This window comes from Lingula anatina, chromosome 5 (assembly GCF_051362555.1).
Source record: "Lingula anatina isolate TDL-2025a chromosome 5, LinAna3.0, whole genome shotgun sequence".
In the NCBI taxonomy this organism is placed as follows: domain Eukaryota; kingdom Metazoa; phylum Brachiopoda; class Lingulata; order Lingulida; family Lingulidae; genus Lingula; species Lingula anatina.
In genome coordinates, this window is record NC_141771.1 from 15529634 (window position 1) to 15556634 (window position 27001).

Here is a 27001-nt window from a genome sequence, read left to right on the forward strand (position 1 = left end):
TTGCATCGCCCTTCCTTTTTAACTCGAAGAGAGCTTTCAGATTCACACATCCTACTAGCTGGGTCAGCCCAACTCTGGGATCTCACTTCATTGTGGAATCAGTGGAATCAGCTTAATTGTCTGACATGCCACCAATCACCCCTCCTCCTCAGGGACAGTCACACCCAAAGTCACACTAAAATTCCCCTGTACCCATGCACCATGTTCCTAACTCGAATGGTATAGAAGGAGATGAAAGAAATCACGGTGAAAATATTACAGTCGACCATCTCCATGCAGGGACGGCCACTCCCCAAGTCACCAAAAATTCCGATGTGCCAAGCACATCTCTAACCATCTCAACCACCCCAGGGATAACCACACCCCAAGTCACAAAAAGTCTTAAATTCCCACGCACATTTCTTACGATAGTGTATTAATCCCCAACGCTTTTATTTCCTAATTCTAAAGATATAAGGGTAGATAACAGAAAATACAATTTAAAAATTACAATCAACCACCCCTAGGGACGGCCACACCCCCAATTTACAAATAAATCATATATGCCCATGTATATGCCTATCAATATCTTTATTATTCCTTGACGTTTCAACTTCCTAACTCTAATGGTTTAGGTTATTACAATGAGGAATAGATTATATATTTTCCCCGCCCCAGGGGCAGCCTGACCATTTTCAGCGTACATACTCGAAGCAAACCCGTCCCCACTCCAATTCTACCTGTTTAGTACTTCAAACAGTTTTAGGCACTTAGAAACAATCCTGGTTGCAAAATGCGTTGCAGTTGCAAAATGCGTTTTCACGATTTTCTTTGGTTGCAAAATGCGTTGCAGTTGCAAAATGCGTTCAGTTGCAAAATGCGGCTCTACTTAGTAGGACCGCATTTTGCAACTGAACGTATTTTGCAACCGGTTGCAAAATGCGGTCGGTTGCAAAATGCGGCTCTACACCTTAAAGTTTCAAAAACACACTTATCATGATGAAATTGTAAAAATGCATTTGGTTTTGCATTCTATTGGTATTTGAACGCCAACATTTCTTGTTAACTTTGGTTAGTTTTTATCAATCAGGAGCAGCGTAAGCAGTTGGAGTCGGAAAACATCGATTGAAATGTTCCCATTCTTAGCTAGTCATTACACCCTCATCTTTAAGGTCGAGGTAAGAGTTGAGTTTTATCCATATTCAACTTCCGCTTTACAGCTCTGGCTTTACAGTTTTAGTTACTACGTCTCCATGGAAACCAAGCAAAACCGAAACACCAAAACCAAAAATAGAGACACTGAACCCGATAAATGAGACACAAAAGTGAGACAAAAATATGAAAACTGCAAACCTTTTTTTTCGAGGACTTGTAATTGGTTACTATCATGTCAGCCTGTACCAGTTTGATCTGTTCAGTGGCCGATTAAGATGTTTCTGAAAAATACATTCTGCTCTTAAAATTAAAATTTTGACTAGATAGTTCTAAACCGTACCAAAAGGCACCGTTTGCCCTCCATAACAGCAAAAATCTCTGGGCCCTTTAGCAGGCCCGAACCCCACGCCAAGCTGGCGATGGTCGGCTTCGCGTCCGAGCTAGGCCTGTCGTTCCAGACACCCCCTCCCCCCTTCAAATAATTTTGGATCCGCCTCTGGTGTTCCTATCTCGCTTATGAATCCATGACTAGATTGACAATCAATCAATCTTTCAGGTACGTAAATATGGAATCATTGTAAATTATATTTTACACACCATTTATGGTGCTTTTACTAAATGGGACGACGATTAGGCGCGTTGCTTTTCAATTTTGTAACAACCACTCAATAGGAATGCCTAATTTTAAGAGTCAATGGCTTTTAAAAATACATACAATTTTCTCGATTGAAAATATCGAGGCGTCACTGCATGTCAGATGCCATAAACTGACATGATAATTAATGATAATTCGCCCGCACCTGTTCTAGTTGTTATTACATTCTCATTCTTTATTTACCATGATATATCAACTAACGAAAATTTACAACCGCACGGGCTGTCATGCGAAACACCTCCACATATATTACCTCGAAGATCTCCTGAGCGATAATAGGGTTACAAGAAAACTAGTAATGAAAAGGAAAGCGATCCTACTCACCAAGATGATTGCCTGCGTATTAACGCTGTGTGCTCTGGCCTATTTTACAGGTAACTATTATATTTAACTCTTATTTTTTGTAAAAAGATTACAAAATTTTTATTTATAAAAACAACCATCCTTGCGATATAAAGAGGGCTGGTTCGTGCAATTATAAAAATTCTAGAATACACAAATATTAGAAATACATGTGTTTGAAAAGTGTTGGTTTTTAGCATTTATCAAGTTATTAAACATCAAACTTCTCGAAGTTAAACGCAAATGTTTTGACATAACTTTTCATCATATACTAGGCCATTTTATTTGGCAACGACTGTATTCCTAGTAAATTTTTTTCTTTTGGGCTTTAGTGTGCTTCGTAACCGTCGACGCATGTAGCAACGATTATATTTCCTTATACTTTTCATCAGTATTATAAGATATTGACGGAAGATTTTTGATGAAAATTGGGTTTATAGTGGCATATACAATGTATAAAGACACTAAGACGACAAAGCCTTTATGAGATATGAATCTTGCAGGAATTTACAAACCCATGTCAATTGATCGAGAAAAGGGAGTAATAAATGGCAGTGACACTTCTCTCCGAACCACTTACAACTTGCCCAAACTCAGTAAAGAACACGACGCCATAGATAAATGGATCTGGGAGGTATTTAGTTTTACGTTAATTAGACAATAGAGAGTTTTGGCAAGGCCTTCCGTACGACGTATAACGTGCGACGTCATCACTTTGTGCGTAGTTTTTCTCAAGGACAAGTCATAAGTCATACGGCACTACGTATGAATCGGTGATTACACGTAGGTAAGAAACGTATCGAATTTAATAGATTTACGCTTATTTCTTTCAAGTTAAACATACTGCAGAGGAATATATAGGGTGTTAAGATTCCACTGAATCACTTTTAGACGCTGTCGGTAGAAATACTCTGTGAAAACAGCTGGAAAAACAGCCAGTCAATCAGTCGTCCGTAGTAGTATCAAATTCAATTTAAGTTGATTTTTTTTCATAAACAACAGGATCTGCGGCATCAATTGACGTAAATAACACATTCCATTCAACATCTTAATTATTCATATCTAAAAAGAATCCACAAGCAGCTCGCTGGACAGAAGTAGCTGAATCTTTTTTTTTTTTTTTTTTTTTGGGGGGAACTAGCGGCTCCTGGCGGAAAAAACCGCATACGGAGTGAGACCTGCCAAAACCACTGCTAGCTTTCTCGCGTACGTAAAACGTATTACGTATTGAACTATACGTTACACGTCATACGGAAGGCCTTGCCAAAACTCTCTAATAATGGTTTACCTTACCATGATACTGACTTACAAGTACTTAAGTTCTTACGGGAGGTAGAACCCACAGGTCCTTTCTGTTCTTTCACATTATTTGTTTACTGATTTCCAGTTGCCTTCTCTCTTTTTCTCTCTGTCTACGCCATTCTATCTCCCGCGGCGTTCTCAGGGTTGAAATTGCCAGGCAAATTACAATTTTGACTTGTTCAATATTCACAGCTTTTTGCTGACGTTTCTCATGTTGAACTCATCTTTTTATTGACCTTATATTTTTCTTGTCCTTATTTTGTCATTGTTGTTATATTTTTGTTGACCTGTTTTGCATAAAACGTTTAAAAACGAAATAACTTTCTGAAACAAATCTTTCAGTCCTTCGGTTGGGACAAGGTACCTCAGAATTGGGTATCTTCCGTGATCAGGCGAAAACAAAGGTTACAGAACAGATGCAGCGCCCGCAAAACTGCTCCGTTCAACTATTTGAACGATTCAAAATGGATTTTAGTGGATGACAAATATAAACTAATATTGTGCACTATGTTCAAAGCGGCAAGTCGTAATTGGAGAAAAGTGTATCAGATTCTGTCCGGCCGTCAGGAATACTATACACAGTTATATTCCTATGGCAGCAAGAACAACAGTATGCGCTTAGCAAACTATCTGAAGGTCTTAGTGGTGCGACACCCATTAGAGAGACTCGTGTCGGTGTACAAGGAACAAGTTTTGTTTAGGCATTTAGGTCCCAGAGTGAAAACATATGTGAACAAGCAATATAAGAGGAACATTACTTTGCAAAAACATATTTCCTTTTCGGATTTCTTGCAGTATATAGCAGACAATGGACCAAACAATGCCCACTGGGCTTTGGTCGAGGATTTTTGCAAACCCTGTGACGTTCAGTATGACGTCATCGTTCATCATGAAGATCTTACCACTGACGCGCCTAATGTCATGTGTCTACTTGGCGCCGAACACTTGATAGCACAATTCCCGTCATCTCATCGCGAGATCGAGTCCTACCGCAACGAGACTCTCATACAAAAATATTACAGCGGGATAGATAGAGATCTGCTGAAAAAGGTGTGGGATATTTACAAAGAAGAGGCAACCTTCCTCGGATATAAATTAGATCTTTGAATGTATGTCGTAATACGGCACATACATACACTGTAAAAACAGTGTTTAGCTCTGAGACACATTCCTGTTTTGTCTCATTTTTTCCACGCTTTTAGCACCTAAGCACGTTTAGCCTATTAACATGTTACACGCTTTGACGTGCTTGACGCCTAATAAATGTAGGATGTATTTGTCTAACTTTAATAAGGTTGTAACGTTTTCAACCTCACACACACTCACTCACGCACACACACACACACACACACACACACACACACAAAGTCACGGTCACCTTGAACTGCTATAGCTATCTCTATCTATAACAGGGTACCGTGAACTGTCAACATAGTTGATTCACACCATCATCTTTACAGCGGGACTTATTAATCCTTGTGTTAGCTGACCTTGCGAGGAAGTTTATTGGAATATATTTCTGAAAAACAAGTTAGGAAAATTCACTAGTTTACAAAAGACACGAAACAACTATCACTTTTACTTTAAAACATTTTTTCATATTTTGATAAAATGCGTTAAGGCATTGATGTTCATTTATTTCTTCCGGAAGTAATGAACAATAGAACATCAGGATGATGGTGGGGTATTCATTATAATGGTTTATATAAGCTTTCATCACATGCTGGTTATTTTGGTAACGATAGTCCGAATATTTTACAAATCGCACCGCTCTAGTCGCCGACTAACCCAAGCCCATTTTGGAATTAACCGCTAACTGTAGTTCATACAGCATAAGACGTGTTTTGGTGATTTATAAAAAAGGTTTTCAAAACATTAAATAATGTTTTTTCCAGAATGTTATAAAACGCTTATAAAACTGCAAGGGCATCATTTTGCATGGAGTTAAAAACACCCATAACGTTACCATGACGTTATTCTATACCATCACCATCATGTAACTAGCTGATAACGTCGTGAAAGCGTTATTTATTATTTGGATTATTACTTTATAGGCCTATTTTAAATAATCACACGTTACTGCAAGGAAGGACACAACGCGTTCGAGCAGGCTGCCTCTCGCCTCCAACAGCCCCATATGTTTCTATGGGATCGTATACATGGGATTGTGAAACTTTTTTTTTTTTTTTTTTGTGACGAGCTTGAAAAGCTAAACATGTTGTTTAGCAGCTCCACGCGTTAAGGAATTCCACACCTATAGCAGCTCCATATGTTTAGCAGCCTCACGCGCTTAGCAGAGGAAGTGCTTAGCCAATGTGCTTAGCTTGTGATAGACTTGTTATAGAATCATATGCCGGTGAAGCTAAACACATAGCTAAACGTGTAACAATGCCAACGTGTCTAGTTTTTTCTTCTGTGAAACGCTTGAAAAGCTATACGCGTTTAGCATTTACACAGATTTCTAAATGCGTATAGGTGCCTAACGTGTGTTGTATGTATTTAAATGCTAAACACTGTTTTTACAGTGTATGTATCATTTTCACGTAACAAAGAAGAATGAGCGACGTAATAACCTTCGTGCGCACATATACAACGTCGCACGTAACCACAGAGTCGCAATAACAGAGAACAAACAATGAAATCAGAAAACAACACCTCCATTGTTACGTGAAAATGATACATACGTTACCATAAAGCGTGTAAATGTTTTTTATTCTGTTTTCATTGGTTGTCTTTCATTTTGCGCGTCAACATTATTTTAATGAAACACAAATAAATTTTCTTCTTTATTACGTTAATTTGAGACATACGTTACCGATATATACGTTACTACGAAGCGTGTAAATATTTATTAGTTCTATTTTCATTGGTTGTCTTTCGTTTTGTGGGCCAACACTTATGCCTTAATGTGACATTAAAATGAAAAAAAAACGAGACAAAAAATTTCTTACCTTGAACTATCTGTGAAAATTTTTCATTTCATTCATACGTTACCGATATGTTCGTAACCAAATAATATGAAGGTGTTGTTTTTTGATTTCATTGTTTGTTCTCTCTTGTCGCGACTCTGTGGTTGCGTGCGACGTTGTATGTGTGCGCACGCTTGTTATTACGTCACTCATTCTTCTTTGTTACGTTAAAATGATACATACGTTACCAATACATAATTTTCCATGCAACGTGTAAATAATTATTCTATTTTCATTGGATTTCTTTCGTTTTGTGGGCCAACACTAATGTCATTTATTTGTGTTTCATTAAAATAATGTTGAAGTACAAAATGAAAGACAACCACTGAAAACATTTACACGCTTTATGGTAACGTATGTATCATTTTCACGTAACAAAGAAGAATGAGCGACGTAATAACCTGCGTGCGCACATATACAACGTCGCACGCAACCACAGAGTCGCGACAGCAGAGAACAAACAATGAAATCAGAAAACAATACCTTCACGTTATTCTCTAACGTATGTATTATATAAACAATTTGAACAAACGGTTTCAAGTCAAGTAATCTTTGCTTGCCCTGCTTTTCCTTCTTATTTTAATGTAGTATGCCGTAAGAATAAGGCGTTTGCTCATAAAACGGACAAGAAACAATAAAATAAAAGTATTTACACGCTCCATGGTAACTATTTTTATTGGTTGTCTTTCGTTTAGTGCGCCTTCACTTATGTCTTAATGTTACATTACAATAAAAGAAATCGATAAAATTTAGTTTTCTTGCCTTCAACTATCGGTGAAAATTGTTCATATGATACATAATTACTGATACAAACGTGAACAAAATATGAAGATGATATTTTCTTATTTCATTGATTGTTCTCTGTTTCCATGATTTTGTGAGTGCGTGTGACTTTGTATATGTGAGCACGCATGCCTTTACGGCGCTCTTTCTTCTTTCTTACGTTATTTTGAGACATACGTTACCGATATATACTTTTCCATGAAACGTGTAACTAATTATTCTATTTTCATTGGTTGTCTTTCGTTTTGTGGGCCAACACTTATGCCTTAATGTGACATTAAAATGAAAGAAATCGAGACAAAAAATATTTCTTACCTGCAACTATCTATGAAAATTATTCATCTGATTCATACGTTACCGATATGTTCGTAACCAAATAATATGAAGGTGTTTTTTTTTTATTTCATTGTTTTTTCTCTCTTGTCGCGACTCTGTGGTTGCGTGCGACGTTGTCTATGTGCGCACGCTTGTTATTACGTCACTCATTCTTCTTTGTTACGTTAAAATGATACATACGTTACCAATACATACTTTTCCATGAAACGTGTAAATAATTATTCTATTTTCATTGGTTTTCTTTCGCTTTGTGGGCCAACACTTATGTCTTTTATTTGTGTTTCATTAAAATAATGTTGACGCACAAAAGGAAAGACAACCAATGAAAATAGAATAAAAACATTTACACGCTTTATGGTAACGTATGTATCATTTTCACGTAACAAAGAAGAATGAGCGACGTAATAATCTGCGTGCGCACATATACAACGTCGCACGTAACCACAGAGTCGCAACAACAGAGAACAAACAATGAAATCAGAAAACAATACCTTCACGTTATTCTCTAACGTATGTATTATATAAACAATTTGAACAAACGGTTTCAAGTCAAGTAGTCTTTGCTTGCCCTGCTTTTCCTTCTTATTGTAATGTAGAATGCCGTAAGAATAAGGCGTTTGCTCATAAAACGGACAAGAAACAATAAAAATAAAAGTATTTACATGCTCCATGGTAACTATTTTTATTGGTTGTCTTTTGTTTAGTGCGCCTTCACTTATGTTTTAATGTTACATACCAAGAAAAGAAATCGATAAAATTTAGAAATAAAAATATGAAGATGTTATTTTCTTATTTCATTGATTGTTCTCTGTTTCCATGACTTTGTGAGTGCGTGTGACTTTGTATATGTGAGCACGCATGCTTTTACGGCGCTCTTTCTTCTTTCTTACGTTAATTTGAGACATACGTTACCGAATTATACGTTACCACGAAGCGTGTAAATATTTATTTATTCTGTTATCATTGGTTGTCTTTCGTTTTGTGGGCCAACACGTACGCCTTAATGTGACATTGAAATGAAAGAAAACGAGACAAAAAATATTTCTTACCTGCAACTATCTGTGAAAATTATTCATCTGATTCATACGTTACCGATATGTTCGTAACCAAATAATATGAAGGTGTTGTTTTTTTATTTCATTGTTTGTTCTCTTTTGTCGCGACTCTGTGGTTGCGTGCGACGTTGTATATGTGCGCACGCATGTTATTACGTCGCTCATTCTTCTTTGTTACGTAAAAATGATACATACGTTACCAATACATACTTTTCCATGAAACGTGTAACTAATTATTCTATTTTCATTGGTTTTCTTTCGCTTTGTGGGCCAACACTTATGTCTTTTATTTGTGTTTCATTAAAATAATGTTGACGCACAAAAGGAAAGACAACCAATGAAAATAGAATAAAAAACATTTACACGCTTTATGGTAACGTATGTATCATTTTCACGTAACAAAGAAGAATGAGCGACGTAATAACCTGCGTGCGCACATATACAGTAATCTTTACTTGCCCTGCTTTTCATTCTTATTGTAATGTAGTATGCCGTAAGAATAAGGCGTTTGCTCATAAAACGGACAAGAAACAATAAAAAATAAAAGTATTTACACGCTCCATGGTAACTATTTTCATTGGTTGTCTTCGTTTTGTGCGCCATCACTTATGTCTTAGTGTTACATTAAAATGAAATAAAACGAGACAAATAAGATTCTTGCCTTCATCTAACTGTGAAAATTGTTCATATGATAAAGTTTGAATTCCTGTATAAAAAAGAATAAATAACACTGGAATTCGACAAAAAATCAAATTTTATTAATCAAATTGGCTTAGTGCTTACAGATTTCAACATCATTGGAAATAAGTTATTAGAAATTATTACATAATAATGAGAATCTGATTCGAAATATAAGGCAGAAGGCTAGTAGTCGAAATATCTGTTTTCAATCAATGGTGACAACTTACTGCATATTTCATATATTTTAATGGACTTATAGGTGTCCTCTCTGATCTAAAATTTTTATTGAAATGGAAAATGGCATCCCTCATATTTCCAAGTTACACTTTACTCTGACCTATATAAGTACTTCTTATAATAATCATCTCCGCCAAGAAGATTGTGTTTTTCGTCCCGTTTATCCCTTTATAGGTTTGTTACTTAGCAAGGCCTTGGAAAAATGTGTGGACTGATTTGAATGAAATTTTCAAAAACTTTCGAAAGTGGACCAGTAACTATAAGATTTTGGCGGCGATCCATTTCTCAAAAAAATGGTTAATCGTTAGTTAATTATTTTTCTGACTGTAAGAAAGATTTTGGAAAAAGTTGTGCACGGATTTTGATGAAATTTTCCGATAGTTTCGCAAGTGGACCATGTAACAAATAAAATGATTTTGGTGTTGATCCACTCATTGATTTAATTTAATTTAATTTAATTTAATTAATTAATTTAATTAATAAAGTTGATTTAATTTAATTAATAAAGTTTGTAAGCAGCATGATGCAAAATGTTATGGACGGATTTTGACGAAATGTTGATGCATGGGCCAAATTTTTGGTAGTAATTGATTAATTAGTTATTCAGCCAATGAGTTTATTTACTCGTTGATTGATAAATTAATTAATCAAAAATGAGAACACACCTAATTATTTAGTTATTAAATAATAAATAAAGGTGAGAATTCAGTTACCTTGGCGGAGGTCTGCGCTCTCTGAGAGCTTTTCCTGTTAAACAAAATGTTGGTTCAGAATTTAAAACATCTAATTGAAAAAATAAAATAAATTAAGATAATATAAGATATTGCGCATGTCATTTTAGCCACAAACTAATCGAAGCTAAATTAAATTAAACTCTTTCTGTATAAAAATAAAATAACCCATGAAATGGGGTCACGGAGAACTCTGCATCGGCAATTACGAGCACTTGCCACACGCACGTTGGCAATTTACGAGCATGTAATTCGGGTTCTTGGCACACTCCCCCCTCTTAGACCATTGATCGCAGAGAACGTTCTTGTTAACGCATTTACCTGAAAAAATAATGAAATAAAGTAGAATTCACAAACAAAGTTAGACATACCTAGTTAGATTGTTTAATATTTCACGGACGAGACATCTTTAAGAATTATCAGGAATCTAATTAAATGTCATTTTATAGTAACGCCATCATGGACTTTAAAAAAGTACAAGTTCATAAAAAGTAAGCCTGATATGCTTTGCATTATTAACAAACCGAAGAAGAAATTTGTGACAGTACCTCCAGAGCATCTATTGCAGGATTTTGGACAGTAAGGGATCATATACCGGGGGTTACGAGAGCACTCGCCACGTGCTGCCCAAGTGGCACAGTATTTGTCGTAATCAACACAACTGCTACTTCCTGGAAAGTAGAAGTAAGAAAAGAGTGACGATGTTTTGGCCGGATTGGACAACAGAGCAGCCATTCTTAAGGCCACTTGATAAAGAACACATATAATAAGCTTTGCTTTGAGAAGATTGAGAAGAAGGATATTACGGGCTGTTTGGCTGCGACCAGAAATATAATTCAATGTTTTTAACATAATTAGTTTAATTATGGAAATATAATTATGTTTTTCATTAATTCATTCCAATTCCCAAGTCTTAACTCTCCATATAAGACATTCATTTAACAAACAAGAGATTACACGCCGTAGAATAGATAAACTTGATGTAAATATTTCATTATACAATGAGAAAAAAACTTTTTCTTAAAATAACGGTAAGAAAACATTTAACGCCTCCTACCTCCTCCTCCTCCGTTACACAAACGACATGACTCTTTACAGTAAACGTGCATGTATCCAGGGTTACGTTGACACTCGCCTCTTGACGCCCAGCCTGCACAATTGTTGTTGTTATCCCGACAGTTGTCTGTAACGGACAAATGTAACCATGGAGTTCAAATTCAAACCAATAAAAGATGCATCGCTCATTTCTTGTTCCATTTTTTTTTTCATATGAGATATACAAGTGTGCACAAGCGCTTAGAAAACGACATGTAATATAATTAAAATTACAATTTTTAAATACAAATATAAAAAGCTTTTAAATGCAGATTGAAGTAACTTACTATTTCCACCCCCGGTACCGCCTCCAGTGCCACCGCCAGTACCTCCCCCGGTTCCACCCCCGGTGCCGCCTCCAGTTCCGCCCCCAGTGCCACCTCCGGTGCTGCAGGGTTGCACAGGAATACCCCCGTTAGTTCCTGGGCACATACAGCGGCAATTCTTGTCCACGAATCCCGGGGAGGGACATCTAGGTTTGTTCGTGCAGCCGCCTGCGATAAAAACACATTTTCAAATGTAACAGAGTTGAGAGAAAAATGTACCTTACTTTATAGCTGTCGGACCGACTGATTTTCAAATAATCATGAAGCTATAAAATCAAACTAACAATTTCTTTAATGGTCACCAAATTTTAACGTTGCATGCTACGAGCCTGTACAAGGGTTATAAAATATAATTAATTAAACACACACTAAAAAAACTCGGAATAGTATAATCACTACTTGTCGCAAATGACTTTGAATATGCACAAAACGAGAAAATAAATCGAGGAAACTCACGGTCACAACTGTACATGGCGTTTGCCAACTTGACATCGCCGAAGCTGTGTCCGAAGCTGTTTCCAATAGTATTCTGCTTGGATTTATCCTTGGTTATAATGGTCGGGCGCCCGTTGGTAGAAAATGCCTGGAAATATGACATTTACCTGAAGGGTTACTATATTCTGGAGGTTTACGGTCAGCAATGAAAAGAAGGACCAGAAGAATAAGTTAAAAATCCCCAAAAAAGTTGAAGAACGGGATAAGAAACGAAACCAAAAAGAAAATAAAAACTTACGTATTGGCCATAATGCATGACGCTGTCGTAATCGTACGGTACGCCATGCGTATTGGTGACAGACTGCGGATATTTTTCAAAATTGTAATAAAGATGCCCTGGAATGTTCCCTCTGACGATGGTGACATAGTTATCGCGGTCATATCTCGTCTGCTCGTGGTTGAACCCTATCGCGTGTCCCAATTCATGGATGATGATTCCTTTCTAAAAGACATAATAAAGAACAGTTTGCACATATTTTGATAAATTTTGAGGAGGGCGCAAATTATGTCGTTACGTAAACTTTTCATCGTAATGGTTTCAGTGGTTGTCTTTCTGAATATTATAAATACTGCTTGAGTTTCAACTGCATAATAATAATAATAATAATAATAATAATAATAATAATAATTCTGATGCTATTTATTGGCAGAATAATAAGATTATTCAACTAGTGGAAAAAACTAAAGATAATCACCAGAAATAAGATGTACATTGTAGCATTCATGTTGTCAATAGATTGAGAAATAAACTGATATTTTGAAAACGCTTTGACTTACAGATCTGCATCCTTGTCCCAGGGTAACCAGTTGGCGTCCCCGTCCTAACATCCCAACAAAAGAGGAACACCTAAAAATAAAAAGACAGAAACTCCTCTAACATTTTCATTAAAGAGTTACAATAACAGGCCCCACCACAAGCCAAATTATAGACTTAATGAACATACATGTCTGCTGTGTGAAGTGTTATTCAAATCGAATTCCACATGCTTAAAGACACGCTCTAAGTTGCGTCAATTAATTTTCATAAACCCAAGGCTGCAAAAATCCAATTCTTTTTCTTTTTTTTTATCTTTAAAACAACTACAAGAATTCACTTACCCAAAGTAGAAACAAAAGGATTAATTCCTGTCTCTATTTTTTCCATATTACCTTCAAATAACATCCATGAACTAACTTGAAGCAGTTAAATTATTTTTCCAAATTTAATATGTATTCATTTAATCGATTCACATGCGTCTACCAATCCCTAGCACTTAAAATGCGAATGTAAAACGTTTTAAATGAATTTTTCATTGGATGAATTCCTTTTTTCTTACCCGCTGCCGTTTTCCAAGTGAATGTAGTTCCTTTCATTTCTTCGTGGCCTGAATTGGATACATGTGTATTTGTTCCAGTCATCCACAGCCTGTTGTATGGCTCTGCGATCTGAGGCAGCTGGAAACATGGATGAATGAATTTTTTTATTTCATTTTATTGAAAATTTCTTATTCTAATTAAATTCAAATTAGGGCGGATAGAATGGGGGAAGAAGGTTACTTGAACCCCCCCCCCGGCCAGTAGCTTCGCAGGTACCTTTTACTCCCCTTTTTCTCTCCCAGAGAAAAAGTATATACAACATGCGTTACAAGACAAAAAAAGAAAAATGCGTTCATCCATGTCTTACATATCAAATTGTCCTGCAAATCAAACTTAAATTGACCACGTCTGCTTTTGCGATCCTTATGCCTCCCTTCTCCTTCCCATCCAATATTAGAAAGAAGCCAGTATCCAAAGGTTCGTACAATTTTATCTGTGTACGCGTTATTATCATTTTTTTTTAAATATATTTTTTTTTGCGTTTTATGGATTTGAATTATTATTTTTATACAAACCAAGCTCTACTTACACATCACCGATGATATGGTATACGGGACTACACCATTTGGCCAGCGGCGTCCTAAATCTCTGACTCCTTTCCTTTTCTTGCGGGCACGTTCCCCTTCATAGTTACCGTCCTTGTCCAACAATCTTCAGATAAGATATAAAAAAGACTTAATCAGCAGAGGAGATATAGGGCCTTTGTCTTGCCGTTCAATATATCAATTTGTTGTCAAAAAAGCAAATTCGCTTTTTTGCATGTGAAGCAAATCATTTCGACCCTTAATCACAGATAAGCATTGCTTTACTCACTTTACAAACAAATTACTTTTTTCCATTAATTCACAACACTTTGGTGTTTTGATAACGTCTTCCTTGTTTCGTTTTCTTACGGAAAAAAGAAAAAGCTGTAATATATGCTGGTGTGTAAATTGATGGAAAAAGTAATTTATATATTTATTTCTCCAGTCTGAATATCATGATATGACATCCCATTCTATGACCATAACTTCGCTTCTGACAAGATATTATTAAAATTACTCCTTATACTATATCTATATAATGCACAAGTTATTAAATTTAAATTGTCCTCCGGTACGACAATCTTACGTACCCAAACTCCTCCTCCCTGGCTCTTTCGAGGGCTTGAAAATCTTCTTTAAGCATTAAAATATCCAATTCACGTAGAACAACGCTGTCATCTTGTATAGTCTCCAGTGCTCTACCTAGTAAAATTTGAAAACGAAAGTAACAATGAAAAATCGAAAGATCCTTAAGACTGCAACTGACACAACGGGATACATTTAAGATTTGTACAAAGTAGACAATGTAGAATATACTATGTACGTTATTTGAAAAGCACGCCATGAAATTTTACATACCAAAAAATATAGTGAAAAATATAGATAAAGATGTTGATATTTACTTTTATTTGCTGCGATCTTGATTAGTTCATCCATTGTTGCTGCGTGTGACACTTCTAAAAGCTGAAATGTTTCATAAAGGTATCTTTGAATAAGCGTAGATATTGTGCTTTTACAATGTAAGAAGATGCAATGTGAGGCAAAAATACATACATCTCATAACTTAGTTTTTCTTTCCTTTTTTTTCTTTTTGAGCACGTAAGGTAGTAGGAAACGGTCCGAAAATGTTTCCATTAATATTTTGGTTCATATATAAGCTGGAAAGTTAAGCCAGTTTCACTACTTACCCATACTGCACAAACTACGGCTGTCAGTGCTGCGGCGACAAATCTCGACGATACAAACTGTACGCTTCTCATACTGCTGTTTTTTTTACTAACGAATTACCGGTTCTGAAATCTCTTTTCTACATTTCGGCTGATAGCCCATTGCGATTTCCCGCTCCACTTTATCTAAACTTCCGTATTTCCGGGTCTTATTTAGTTCACTGATTATTTCGCTTTTTTACACAGTATCATTTGCTTGATGAGTGATAGAATTGAAATAATCTGGCAGTTTATTGAGTCAGAATTTTGGGCGATTTTTTTTTCATACAAAGGTTATAGTGCTCAAACATAGGGATTGACCAACAGGGAAACAAATACGTTTATCGCCCTTGGTCATCGGTTTAGTCATACAGGTAAAGCACACATGTAAACAAATATTTAGACTGACCATAACGGAATGGTCAAGGTCTGGGGCTTAACTGTGTCAAGTAAATGGGTCACTGTGAGTAAACTCTGACGTCAATCGGGAGCAGATGAGATTCATATCAATGATTTGGCAAGGGAAGTGGTCTGAGCCAAGGGATGTGGTCCGAACCCTCCCTGGACAAGAGGCTGTCTGCTTCGTAACATTTCGGCCTCTAAATGATAAAACACTTATGAAGTAAAATGGAATCTGAGACAGTCGCGGGCTATTAATATATTACTCAGTTTCGTGAACGGAATGAAGTACAAACCCGCTGTAATGACATCAGATACGTCACCGTGGTCAGCGTTCATTTATCAAGTTTAATTTTTTTCCTTCCACGTCGTTTTTCGCACATACAGTGATACGTTCCAGACAGCATGTTAACAAACTTGATATACGTACTGCATAGCCTTTTGACATGTGCTAACGGTCAGGGCCCCGTAACTCGAAAGCATCGCGTATTGCGACCGAGCGCAAGAGTCTCGATTCCATAACCCCCATATTATGGGGCGAGTAAGAGCGAGTTATGGAAATGAGACGCTTGCGCTCGGTGGCAGTTACGCGATGCTTTCTAGTTACGGGGCCCACGTTGTTAAGTTTCAGAAATTCTGTATCTAGGCAAGTATTGAGCATTGTTTTGCCTGTCGCAGATATGCCTTGACATAGTTTTGTCTGTTACTGAATAACTATCTGAAATCGAAATTAAGGAGGGGTTTAAGGGAGTGATGTAAAGCACATCAGTAAATTGTGTGGTGTACAACTACCTAAACATTGACAGTGACGTTATATTATGAAACGTGCTTCTACCGGGATTGTCGAGTAACGGTAATATGGGGGGGGGGGGGGGTCGAGAATTCTTCTTTTTCTAAACTTATTGTGACAAAAAGTGATAAATCGATATTTTTGTGTAATAACGCAAGAGATTTCCGATTCATTCCTTGCTAGTATGGAAAGTTTTCGTATTCAGTAAAGAAGGTTTAAAAAACAACCACTTCGGATAATATTCGTACGTTATTCACACTAACAAAAGGGGTAACGAGATGCATATTTATTTTACTGGCACATTTTGTCCTCAACTTCAAGTATATTTTTCATAATGCCTGTTAAAGAGGGTTTTGCAAATTACTGTCTATGACAATGCAGTTTAGTCTAGAAGAATAACTGTGTCCTGTCATCATATCGTATTAGTATTCTTTAAATGGCTGAAACATTACAAAAATATCAAACAACTAAAAATAATGACCTGCGGCAAAAGACCGCACGTTTTTTTGTTTTATTTATTTATTTATTTATTTTTTTTTTTTACAATTTTTAAAAGCCAGGTGACACCGCGAACGTAGCAGCGATCTATTCATTGTGTTATTTAAATTAAACATAAACAAAGGCATTTTCTGAAACATCATACTCGCTTCTTGATTTGTACATTAGATTGGAGAGAGTGAGATGGCGATGCGAGCAACAGTTAAATAGTTTAAATTCTAGTCCGTTTATTTATTTATTTATTTTTTTGTCATAATAGGTGAAGTTATTTATTTATTTTGCAGTGATTTTTAAAAGTTGTAAGACTGATGTAAGTAAAATTCCACTTGAACAAACAAATATTCTCTCGTTAATTCTTAAAATAACATTTTTAAAATGCTAAATGGACCTATAAATTGAGAAATAGTGAGAGTTCTCGAGGCATGCGAAGCAAGTCCCGAGTTCGATTTGCATGCAGTGTCGACCACCTCACTTAAAAAAACAAAACAAATGGAGCTGTTACATGCTTGGCCATGAAAACATTGATAACGAGCAATTTACCTTGTAAAGCTCTAGTGTAAGCTCTAGTGTTCGATAACTTAGGTTGTGTGATCGCCAGGGAGTTGGTGAAAGTAGGCCAGTGACCACTCAGACTTATAACAATGTTAATACGCATATTTAAAAGTGCAGTTTTCAACTAAGGTTTGAGGAGATAAAGTAAACGTATAAATGAGAAATATTTAATTTCAATTCTTATTTATTTGTCTTATTCATAATTTTTTCCTTTTTTCTCTCTACTCTGACATTAGAGTACTGATAACCCAAAGCCATGAATAAAGGTGTCCGTTGTTTATAATTACCTATAGCAGTAGTATATGCAAAACTATTCATTTGTATCTGCTGCCTGGTATAAGCTAATCAGGATTTTTCATATGACAGACTGTTTCTTTCTTTCGTTTCGTAAAATCACACAAACTTGCTTTTCATTCATCAGAATAACAACTCAGTTGATTACAAAATATGTTTGAGAGTACTGAGATGGCTGTATATGCTAAGTCCAGTGTACTTTCAACTGACTCACTACAGTACATTACAAACAAAACAATCATGCTCCCTCAGGCTGCCTCGAAACTGCAGTCACCCTACGCCCTATTATCTATAGTGGCCTTCGAGATGTGAGTAGTTCGCGGCTACCCGTACCAGTTTAACGGACATCGGGCCTATCATAATTTTGGGGAGAAGGTATGTTGCTTAGAAATTGTTATAAAATTTGGCCGTTTGATTTGGAAATCAATGCTTAGTGCTTATTACTCTTATTATAAAATAAGATAATTAACAGAATAATCAAATAAACATTAGTTAATATAATATGTATGTTAAAAAGATTTTATAATCAAGTATGGGGATCACTATCAAACGCCACCCCCTTTGAAAACGTTGACCAGGAACGCCACCATGTGACTTTCTATCACTGAAGGTATAAAAGCGCGAAATTTTGAAATTGTGTTCATTCAACGCAGACAGATCAGGAGCAACAAGAAGGATGCCATGTACTGCGCCCCGTATCAAGCAAAAAGGACAAAGGAGTCGACTCACATTTTTCCGAATCTTTTCCAGTCAACGTATCGCTCATCGACATGTCGATTCTTGCACACGCAGACGTCTGGACGGTGGATTCGACGTTTCTCTAAGCTGGCCAGCTAAAGTCTTCGCTTCTCTCCACGAGGAATCGTCGCCCAGGAATCTTCGCAGGAAACTTCGTCGCCTTCTTCTGTTGTGGGCTATTATTGTAGTGTCGTTGCATGTATATTTCTATGCATTCCAGGTTTCTTCTTATTACAGGTCCAGGAAGCAGAGGACTGACATAGGTAGGAAAACTCATTAATCCGTTTTTCTTTCTGTTAACAGAACTCGATATGGCGATTCTCAATAGAGCTTCCACTGACAACTACAAGGAGAAGAGGGCCACATCTACACTTTAGCGACTCCCATCAATCATTGGTGCCAGAGAGTTCCGCCACGGTCTGTCTACGAGGTGGCTGCATTCATGAAGCGTCCAGCGAGTCCCGCCATGGTCCGTCTACGAGGTGGCTGCATTGGAGGAGCGTGCAGCGAGTCCCGCCATGGTCCGTCTACGAGGTGGCTGCATTGGAGGAGCGTCCAGCGAGTCCCGCCATGGTCCGTCTACGAGGTGGCTGCATTGGGGAAGCGTCCAAGGTATGTAGTGTTTAACTGAAATGGAAAAACCTTTAATGTAAGCCTGACCGCAAAGTGCTGACATAGGTAGAAAAAGACATGAATCCGTTTTTCTTTTTGTTAACAGAACTCGATACGGCGATTCTCGATAGAGCTTCCACTGACAACTGCAAGGAGAAGAGGGCCACATCTACGCTTCAGCGACTCCGATCCTTTGGTGCCAGAGTTCCGCCATGGTCCGTCTACGAGGTGGCTGCATTGGGAGAGCTTCTAGCGAGTCCAACCATGGTCCGTTTGCGAGGTGGCTGCATTGGAGGAGCGTCCAGCGCGTCCTGCCATGGTCCGTCTACGAGATGGCTGCATTGGGGAAGCGTCCAAGGTATGTAGTGTTTAACTGAAATGGAAAAACCTTAAATGTAAGCCTGATCGCAAAGTGCTGACATAGGTAGAAAAAGACATTAATCCGTTTTTCTTTCTGTTAACAGTACTCGATACGGCGATTCTCGATAGAGCTTCCACTGACAACTGCAAGGAGAAGAGGGCCACATCTACGCTTCAGCGACTCCGATCCTTTGGTGCCAGAGAGTTCCGCCACGGTCTGTCTACGAGGTGGCTGCATTGGAGGAGCGTGCAGCGAGTACCGCCATGGTCTGTCTACGAGGTGGCTGCATTGGGAGAGCTTCCAGCAAGTCCTACCATGGTCCGTCTACGAGGTGGCTGCACTGGAGGAGCGTCCACGGCATGTGGTGTTTCACTGAGATGAAAGGTAAGCCTGACTGCAGAGTGCTTACATAGGTTGGATAAGTCATTAATCCGTTTTTCTTTCTGTTAACAGAACTCGGTTATGGCGATTATCGAGAGAGCTCCGGCTACAGGAAGGAGAAGAGGACCACATCTATGCTTCAGCGACTCAATCATTGGTGCCAGAGAGTCCATCCATGGTCCGTCTACGAGGTGACTGCATTCAGGAAGCGTCCAGCGAGTCCCGCCATGGTCCGTCTACGAGGTGGCTGCATTGGAGGAGCGTGCAGCGAGTCCCGCCATGGTCCGTCTACGAGGTGGCTGCATTGGAGGAGCGTGCAGCGAGTCCTGCCATGGTCCGTCTACGAGGTGGCTGCATTGGAGGAGCGTGCAGCGAGTCCCGCCATGGTCCGTCTACGAGGTGGCTGCATTGGAGGAGCGTGCAGCGAGTCCCTCCATGGTCCGTCTACGAGGTGGCTGCATTGGAGGAGCGTGCAGCGAGTCCCGCCATGGTCCGTCTACGAGGTGGCTGCATTGGAGGAGCGTCCAGCGAGTCCCGCCATGGTCCGTCTACGAGGTGGCTGCATTGGAGGAGCGTGCAGCAAGTCCCGCCATGGTCCGTCTACGAGGTGGCTGCATTGGGGAAGCGTCCAAGGTATGTAGTGTTTAACTGAAATGGAAAAACCTTAAATGTAAGCCTGATCACAAAGTGCTGACATAGGTTGAAAAAGACATTAATCCGTTTTTCTTTCTGTTAACAGAACCCAATATGGCGATTCTCGATAGAGCTTCCACTGACAACTGCAAGGAGAAGAGGGCCACATCCACGCTTTATCGACTCCGATCCCTAGGTGCCAGAGAGATCCGCCATGGTCCGTCTTCGAGGTGGCTGAATTGGGGAAGCGTCCACGGCATGTGGCGTTTCACTGAGATGAAAGGTAAGCCTGACTGCAGATTGCTTACATAGGTTGGATAAGTCATTAATCCGTGTTTCTTTCTGTTAACAGAACTCGGTTATGGCGATTCTCGAGAGAGCTCCGACTACAGGAAGGAGAAGAGGACCACATCTATGCTTCAGCGACTCAATCAATGGTGCCAGAGAGTCCCTCCAAGGCCCGTCTACGAGGTGGCTGCATTGGGGGAGCGTGCAGCGCGTCCCGCCATGGTCCGTCTTCGAGGTGGCTGCATTGGAGGAGCGTGCAGCGAGTCCCGCCATGGTCCGTCTACGAGGTGGCTGCATTCAGGAAGCGTGCAGCGAGTCCCGCCATGGTCCGTCTACGAGGTGGCTGCATTGGAGGAGCGTGCAGCGAGTCCCGCCATGGTCCGTCTTCGAGGTGGCTGCATTGGAGGAGCGTCCAGCGAGTCCCGCCATGGTCCGTCTACGAGGTGGCTGCATTGGGGGAGCGTGCAGCGCGTCCCGCCATGGTCCGTCTTCGAGGTGGCTGCATTGGAGGAGCGTGCAGCGAGTGCCGCCATGGTCCGTCTACGAGGTGGCTGCATTGGAGAAGCGTCCAAGGTATGTGGTGTTTAAATGAGATGGAAAACCCCTAAAGGTAATCCGTGTTATTGGGGAGAGAAATAGAGGAAATTTATTATTTCAGTTGCAGTCTTTTCCATAAACTTTTCATCCTATTGGCCATTCGGACCTGAACTTTCCCAAAAACTAATGGTCTGAGTCAAGATTTTCTGGTCCGAATACAAATCTTAAAAAAAAAAAAAAAAAAAAAAAAAAAAAAAAAATATATATATATATATATATATATATATATATATATATATATATATATATATATATATATATATATATATATATTATTATTATTATTATTATTATTATTATTATTAACAAAACCTTGACATTTTTAGCATTGTGATGTAACAGTTACATTAAAAATTAAATTAAATTAAGTTGCTTTGAGTACCTTTTAAAAATCTTATGGTTATTTCTAAATACAGTATTAATAGTAATTGGAAAGTGTTACCGTTTTAGAGAAAAGATGAAATGAGACCCTGGAAAATCGCAACGTGAAAACAAAGCAAGAAGTGCTGTAACCTAATAGTGCTGGGTTTGCCTTATAAGAGCACAGACGATGACTTAAAGACTTATTTCTCACGGTTTGGTGAAGTCATCATGGCACAGGTACTCATTGCTACTTATTAATATCGCTGATATATGGGGTTCATTAAAAAGTTTATTCAAAGTTGATCTTTAATTTTAGACCAAAAGGATTAAAATGGAGCAGTTCAGAGTCAATAATAGTATCAAATGATTGTAATTTCGTTCTTCTAATAAAGTTAATTACTATTTTAAGTGAACTGCTTATGCTTTTAACACACTGTTTATGGAAATTAAACCACAACAGTTCACTTTTGTTCGTACCTTAAAATGTTGAACTCAAGTCAGATTGATAGAAAACAAACCAGGGAAACTAATGTCTTCTAAATTTGTTTTATAGTTGAGGGAGATCATTGGTGACCGCCTGGCCGGACGATGGTCCACATCAGCAAATGGGATTTCAAGAGCCCTTGCCTAGTTGTGATACCATTGGAACTTGGGACCCTTAAAGGTAAGTTATGGGCCAGGGTAGAGGGTGAACAATGAACTTAATTGTCATTTATTCTATGCACATTACAAATCTTTTGTCAATGCAAATTCAAGAAACTGGAAAATTTGTGCAACGCCTTAGACATAATTGTTTTAAATCAGAACGAAGAATTTTAGAACCCAAAAGCTCTTTCAATCTGTTGCAAACTTGAAAAAAAAGCACTCACATGCAAGAAACTCATTATAGTGGTCAAAAACTTTTTAATTTATCAGAAACTTGCAAAATAAAATTTAAAAAATGCAAAGTATTTTGACATCCCATCGACCAACTTTCAGATCTCCATCAGTGACACACATGGCGTTGTCACTGGTCTGAATACCAGGAGTTACTACCCCCAACCTCGCCCTCGGTGCTGCGGCTGTGGTACTAAGGGACCTTGCCGGTGAGCATGTATTTTCATCTGTTTATATTGTTCAGATCATTAGGTGTTTTTGTGATTTATATTCCTTCCTTAATCCCTCTTATTTTCTATTTGCTTTCTTTTTGTAGAATCTTAGCACTCTCCTAAATCATGTGGTTTTCTTGTGTTGTGTTATAGAAATATAATATAATAAAATAAAAAATATATTCATTTTAAGAACCAAAGCATTATGAAACATCAAAATACTAGAGTTAACGGTGTGTAAATACCAGTGAAATAGATGTTCTTTGTTGCAATTACTGCAAGCTTTCAATTACTTTTCATACTTTTTGTGTGAACACGTTACAATTCATTTGTAGGCTACGAAAGGGCAGTTTTCCAGAAATGATGCCCGAACGCAGATGCCATCAATCCTAGCCCAAATGTCCAAGATGTGAAACACTTAATGACGCTAGCAACGAGCCCCTGTTGCCACTTCATTGATGATCGGAAGTCCTAGCAATCTTGGTTTTTAAGGACACAGCCTGTCTGCAAAAATATTTTAGAGAATGTGGAACGGTAGTGAAGAGCGATATACTGAATGTAAGAGCAATACAATCTAATGATGTACTCGAGTCTTATATATTGAACAGTTTTGCGCTTTATGGGTCACAGATATGAGTCGGGTATAATTGTATTAAAGTTTTATTTTTTCACTTTGAGAGTGAAACATTTTATTCCAATAGCTTAGGAGAAAACTGAAGTTCAGTATGATCATAATTCTATAAATGTTCAATTGAATGACATGAATTGTGGTTCTGTGTGAAAAAATTGTCTGCTTCTACAGTTGTTATTAAAATTTAAAATAGAATATCCAGTTGCTTTATCCACATTCAAAATGCAGATAAGTTTTCGCTCGCAAAACATTGTTATTATCACCACTTATGGTCGTCTGTGTTTCATTTCAATCTTAGTGATGTAGTCATTTTTCAAATTTGTGCTTTTGATGATGTGGAGTTGTTCGTCAGTATAACGTTTGAGAAGATCATAAGCCGCACACTAACCTCAAGTAACCCGCGCATTACTAATATTACTAATATATTATGATTTTCTCAAGTGTTATAGTTGACAAACATATCCAATTCATCATATATGCACCTTTTTCTCCGGACTCAAGAATTCATATTGAAATTTGCGTGGACGGTCATACAGTGTAGTGTGAAATATGAAATATGTCGAAGCAAGCTTGCTTTTCTTGTATCACATAGCTAGTTGCGATTTCAGGGCAAAATTACATTTGAGAAACTTCTATTTTAAACAGTGATATGTTAATTTCAGTCGTTGAGTTGTCTGGGTAATAATCATATTACCTGAACTTTTGTGTATTTTATCACGAGAGAGAACTATACCAGGTTTTGATGTATGCTTTCTGTTCTAAATGGATCGAGTTACTTTATTTATGACTTCATATTCCTAGATGAAGTTAAAATAAGTCTCGGTTTAATTGTGTTAAAACTTTAATAAATGTCTCGTCGTCAGTACCTTTTTCAGTAGGAATTACATGTACTTTGGTAAATTATTCTGCTTCATCTTGTGTACCACTATAGTGTATACAGAGAATAGTTTGTAGTCACGAGAGAAAATTATTCAGTTGCACCATGCTGTCTAAAACGGACGATATGAACTGTAAGGTGCCCTGCCAATAAAAAAACTGAAGTTTTCGCGTTTTTAAGACTGAAGTTTCCGGGCGTGGGCATTTTCCCGGCATTCCCCACGAAGGGTTTAGACGGGTTTTTCCCCACGGCCCGAGGGCATCGGGTACTACCATTTATTGATTCATTGCATTCACATGATTCATTTATGATTACTAAAGTACTTGACATTGAATGTTACTGTATACAATAGTTGAATAAAAATACATTCTCTAATTTTTCTTTTTGTTTTGAAAAAAAGGCGTGTACAGATGGGGAAAATAATCACCAGACTTGCAAATTTATTTTAGTGGAGTTGCATGCCTATGGACGTGGCTCGTTTAATAATCAGTCGAAATTCTTTTCAATTGTCCCTTCTCAATTTAAGATTTGGCGATTTCTGCCACGGAGCTTTTTTTCCTCAAAACTAGTAATGTACCTTTCTTCCTTAAAAGTAGTAATGTTGGCAATGCCCAGGTAATAAAATAATTTTTTGGAAATGAACCTGCGGTGTTGCGTAACTTTTTCGCCGGGCATAACTCGAGCCGATACCTAGACAATCCTGAGTTTGATTAGAGCCCCCAAAGTCAACCGTCTTACATAAATATATTCTGCTGTAGATGTAAGAAACAAACACCTCTCGATGTTACTGAAGGAGTACTTAATATATAGGGGCGGATCCAAGATTTTAGAAGGGGGTCGTTTTTATTGATTCCCCCAACCCACGAAAAAAAGCACTTTTTAAAATTCGGTGAGTTGACGGAACGATTCGAATCAAGCATTAAATAATTTAATTTTAAATTAATATATTAGCATTAAACTCAATAAATTTACGATTCAGGACTCGGATATTTTCGATATGTAAGAGTTTTTGTCGCATACTCGATTGACAGACCACATCTTTAGAAGATGATCTTGCGTTATAATCAGCTATGACTGAGTAAAGAGAAGCAAGACAGTCGAAAGTAAAGGCCGAAAGTAGGTCGATGGCATTGAAAGTCACATACTCACAGGGCCCATTTTGGGCACTTTTTACTTTAAGTAGAGAATTCCTGTTTAAATATAAAATTTTGCATACTTCAAGATTACTTATTACCGTTTACAGCCACTCAAAGGCAGTCAGTTGGGACATTTGATGCCACTCGCGCTGTAGCCGTCTTGGAAACGTATATTTCGATCGTTAGGCCCTATATTTCAAATGATTGAAGCTGTAGGTATAATAATAATAATATAATAATAATAATATAATATTTATTTCTTATATAGCGCATTCCATTTTTTACATTTCAATGCACTTTACAAATAATTAAAAAGTCTAAAAATAACAATACTAAAATACTTTAACATTTACTGATAAAATTAATTAATTAAAGAAAGCAGAGAAAATTTATTGATATAACTTTAAAATACTACTAAAATTAACCCAAGCTCACTCTTAATAAATGATAAACAACTAAAAGGTTTAAAGGAACACTAGCCATAAAATTCTTTAAAAAGATGAGTTTTAAGACAGGCTTTAAAAGTATTATAGTCACTTTCAGCTCTGATACTAAAAGGCAATTTGTTCCACAATTTTGGAGCATAAACAGTAAAAGCCCGGTCTCCATAGAATTTGTTGCATTTTCTGTCTATTTCACAGTGATTGAGTATAAAATTGTTTTCAAAAGAGTTTCTTGTTAACCTGCGTGGTTCAGATGACTGAATAAGATGTGCAATATAACCAGGTGTGTTTTCTTTAAAAGCTCTAAAAATTATGCACAACACTTTGAATAAAATTCTTTGTTTGATTGGCAGCCAATGCAATTCCTTTAACACTGGAGTGATATGATCCAAGCTCTGGTTCCTTATCTTTTTAACTAATCTGGCCGCTGAATTTTGAATCAATTGGATTTTTTTCAATTTGCTGTCACTCACCCCAAAAAGAATACTGTTGCAATAATCTAATTTTGATGTAATAAAAGCATGAACTAATTTTGTAGTTGTTTCTATATTTAGTAAATTCCGAATCTTCCCTATTCTCCACAGTGAAAAAGATGCCGACTTACAAACATTGTCTATATGCTTGTCAAAGATCCCAGCTGAATCAAAAAACACACCTAAATTTCTAGCACTGACAGATGCTTTCACAGACACATTGCCAATGCGAACATTAGTGTTAGTAGCACAGTCCTTTCTATCTTTAAATTTAGATGAAAACCAGATTATTTCCGTTTTAGTGTCATTTAGAGCCAGCTTATTTGAAAGCATCCACACCCGGATCTCATCAATACATTTCTCTATGTCTGACACTACAGAATAATCACACCGACTATCACAAGTTACATAAATCTGAGTATCATCAGCAAAAATTGTGGTCTGAAGATTGTGCTTAGAAATGATCTCCTCAAGAGGCACCATATAGAGTGAAAAAAGTAGTGGGCCTAACACCGATCCCTGCGGAACACCATATTTCAGGGTTTCAGGGGCAGAAAGAAGGGAATTAATTTCCACTTTTTGTGTTCTTCCCTTTAAGTAAGAGCTCAACCAATCAATCGC

At 37.6% G+C, this 27001-nt stretch overlaps 3 protein-coding genes across 4 annotated transcripts; 2 read left to right on the forward strand and 1 right to left on the reverse strand.

The window, feature by feature from the left end:
- Nucleotides 1–960: 960 nt before the first annotated feature.
- Nucleotides 961–5979, forward strand: LOC106173156 (carbohydrate sulfotransferase 10-like). The gene is made up of 3 exons (XM_087012423.1): nt 961–2163; nt 2635–2765; nt 3776–5979. The coding sequence occupies exons 1-3, from the start codon at nt 1974–1976 to the stop codon at nt 4538–4540; spliced, it is 1086 nt and encodes a 361-aa protein (XP_086868549.1). The 5' UTR covers nt 961–1973; the 3' UTR covers nt 4541–5979.
- Nucleotides 5980–9312: 3333 nt separating this feature from the next.
- On the reverse strand, nt 9313–15296 carry LOC106173160 (zinc metalloproteinase nas-14-like). The gene is made up of 12 exons (XM_087012422.1): nt 15209–15296; nt 14924–14984; nt 14612–14723; nt 14027–14148; nt 13458–13575; nt 12919–12988; nt 12380–12583; nt 12103–12229; nt 11608–11814; nt 11283–11408; nt 10774–10896; nt 9313–10546 (listed from the first exon to the last, which is right to left on the reverse strand). The coding sequence occupies exons 1-12, from the start codon at nt 15278–15280 to the stop codon at nt 10431–10433; spliced, it is 1458 nt and encodes a 485-aa protein (XP_086868548.1). The 5' UTR covers nt 15281–15296; the 3' UTR covers nt 9313–10430.
- A 3988-nt stretch (nt 15297–19284) lies between these two features.
- On the forward strand, nt 19285–24706 carry LOC147761720 (uncharacterized). 2 transcript variants are annotated; one of them, XM_087013956.1, is made up of 8 exons: nt 19285–19467; nt 19574–19697; nt 19750–19854; nt 20837–21345; nt 21820–21969; nt 22286–22396; nt 22711–22817; nt 23156–24706. In XM_087013956.1, exons 1-5 carry the CDS (start codon nt 19426–19428, stop codon nt 21856–21858), a joined length of 819 nt encoding a protein of 272 aa, XP_086870082.1. In that variant the 5' UTR covers nt 19285–19425; the 3' UTR covers nt 21859–21969; nt 22286–22396; nt 22711–22817; nt 23156–24706. The 2 variants fall into 2 exon arrangements, with proteins under 2 accessions (XP_086870082.1, XP_086870083.1); XM_087013957.1 differs by lacking the exons at nt 19285–19467; nt 19574–19697; nt 19750–19854 and adding an exon at nt 20595–20767.
- The last annotated feature ends 2295 nt before the right edge of the window (nt 24707–27001 follow it).

Coding starts and splice junctions, on each gene's coding strand:
- LOC106173156 (XM_087012423.1), top strand. CDS start 1,974: ATGATATATCAACTAACGAAAATTTACAACCGCACGGGCTGTCATGCG. Junction 2,164..2,634: donor TGCTCTGGCCTATTTTACAG/GTAACTATTATA, acceptor TGAATCTTGCAG/GAATTTACAAACCCATGTCA. Junction 2,766..3,775: donor TAGATAAATGGATCTGGGAG/GTATTTAGTTTT, acceptor CAAATCTTTCAG/TCCTTCGGTTGGGACAAGGT.
- LOC106173160 (XM_087012422.1), bottom strand. CDS start 15,280: ATGAGAAGCGTACAGTTTGTATCGTCGAGATTTGTCGCCGCAGCACTG. Junction 14,985..15,208: donor CCGTAGTTTGTGCAGTATGG/GTAAGTAGTGAA, acceptor GAAACATTTCAG/CTTTTAGAAGTGTCACACGC. Junction 12,230..12,379: donor TCATGCATTATGGCCAATAC/GTAAGTTTTTAT, acceptor TCATATTTCCAG/GCATTTTCTACCAACGGGCG.
- LOC147761720 (XM_087013956.1), top strand. CDS start 19,426: ATGGTCCGTCTACGAGATGGCTGCATTGGGGAAGCGTCCAAG. Junction 19,698..19,749: donor CGCCACGGTCTGTCTACGAG/GTGGCTGCATTG, acceptor TCTGTCTACGAG/GTGGCTGCATTGGGAGAGCT. Junction 21,346..21,819: donor GCATTGGAGAAGCGTCCAAG/GTATGTGGTGTT, acceptor TTACCGTTTTAG/AGAAAAGATGAAATGAGACC.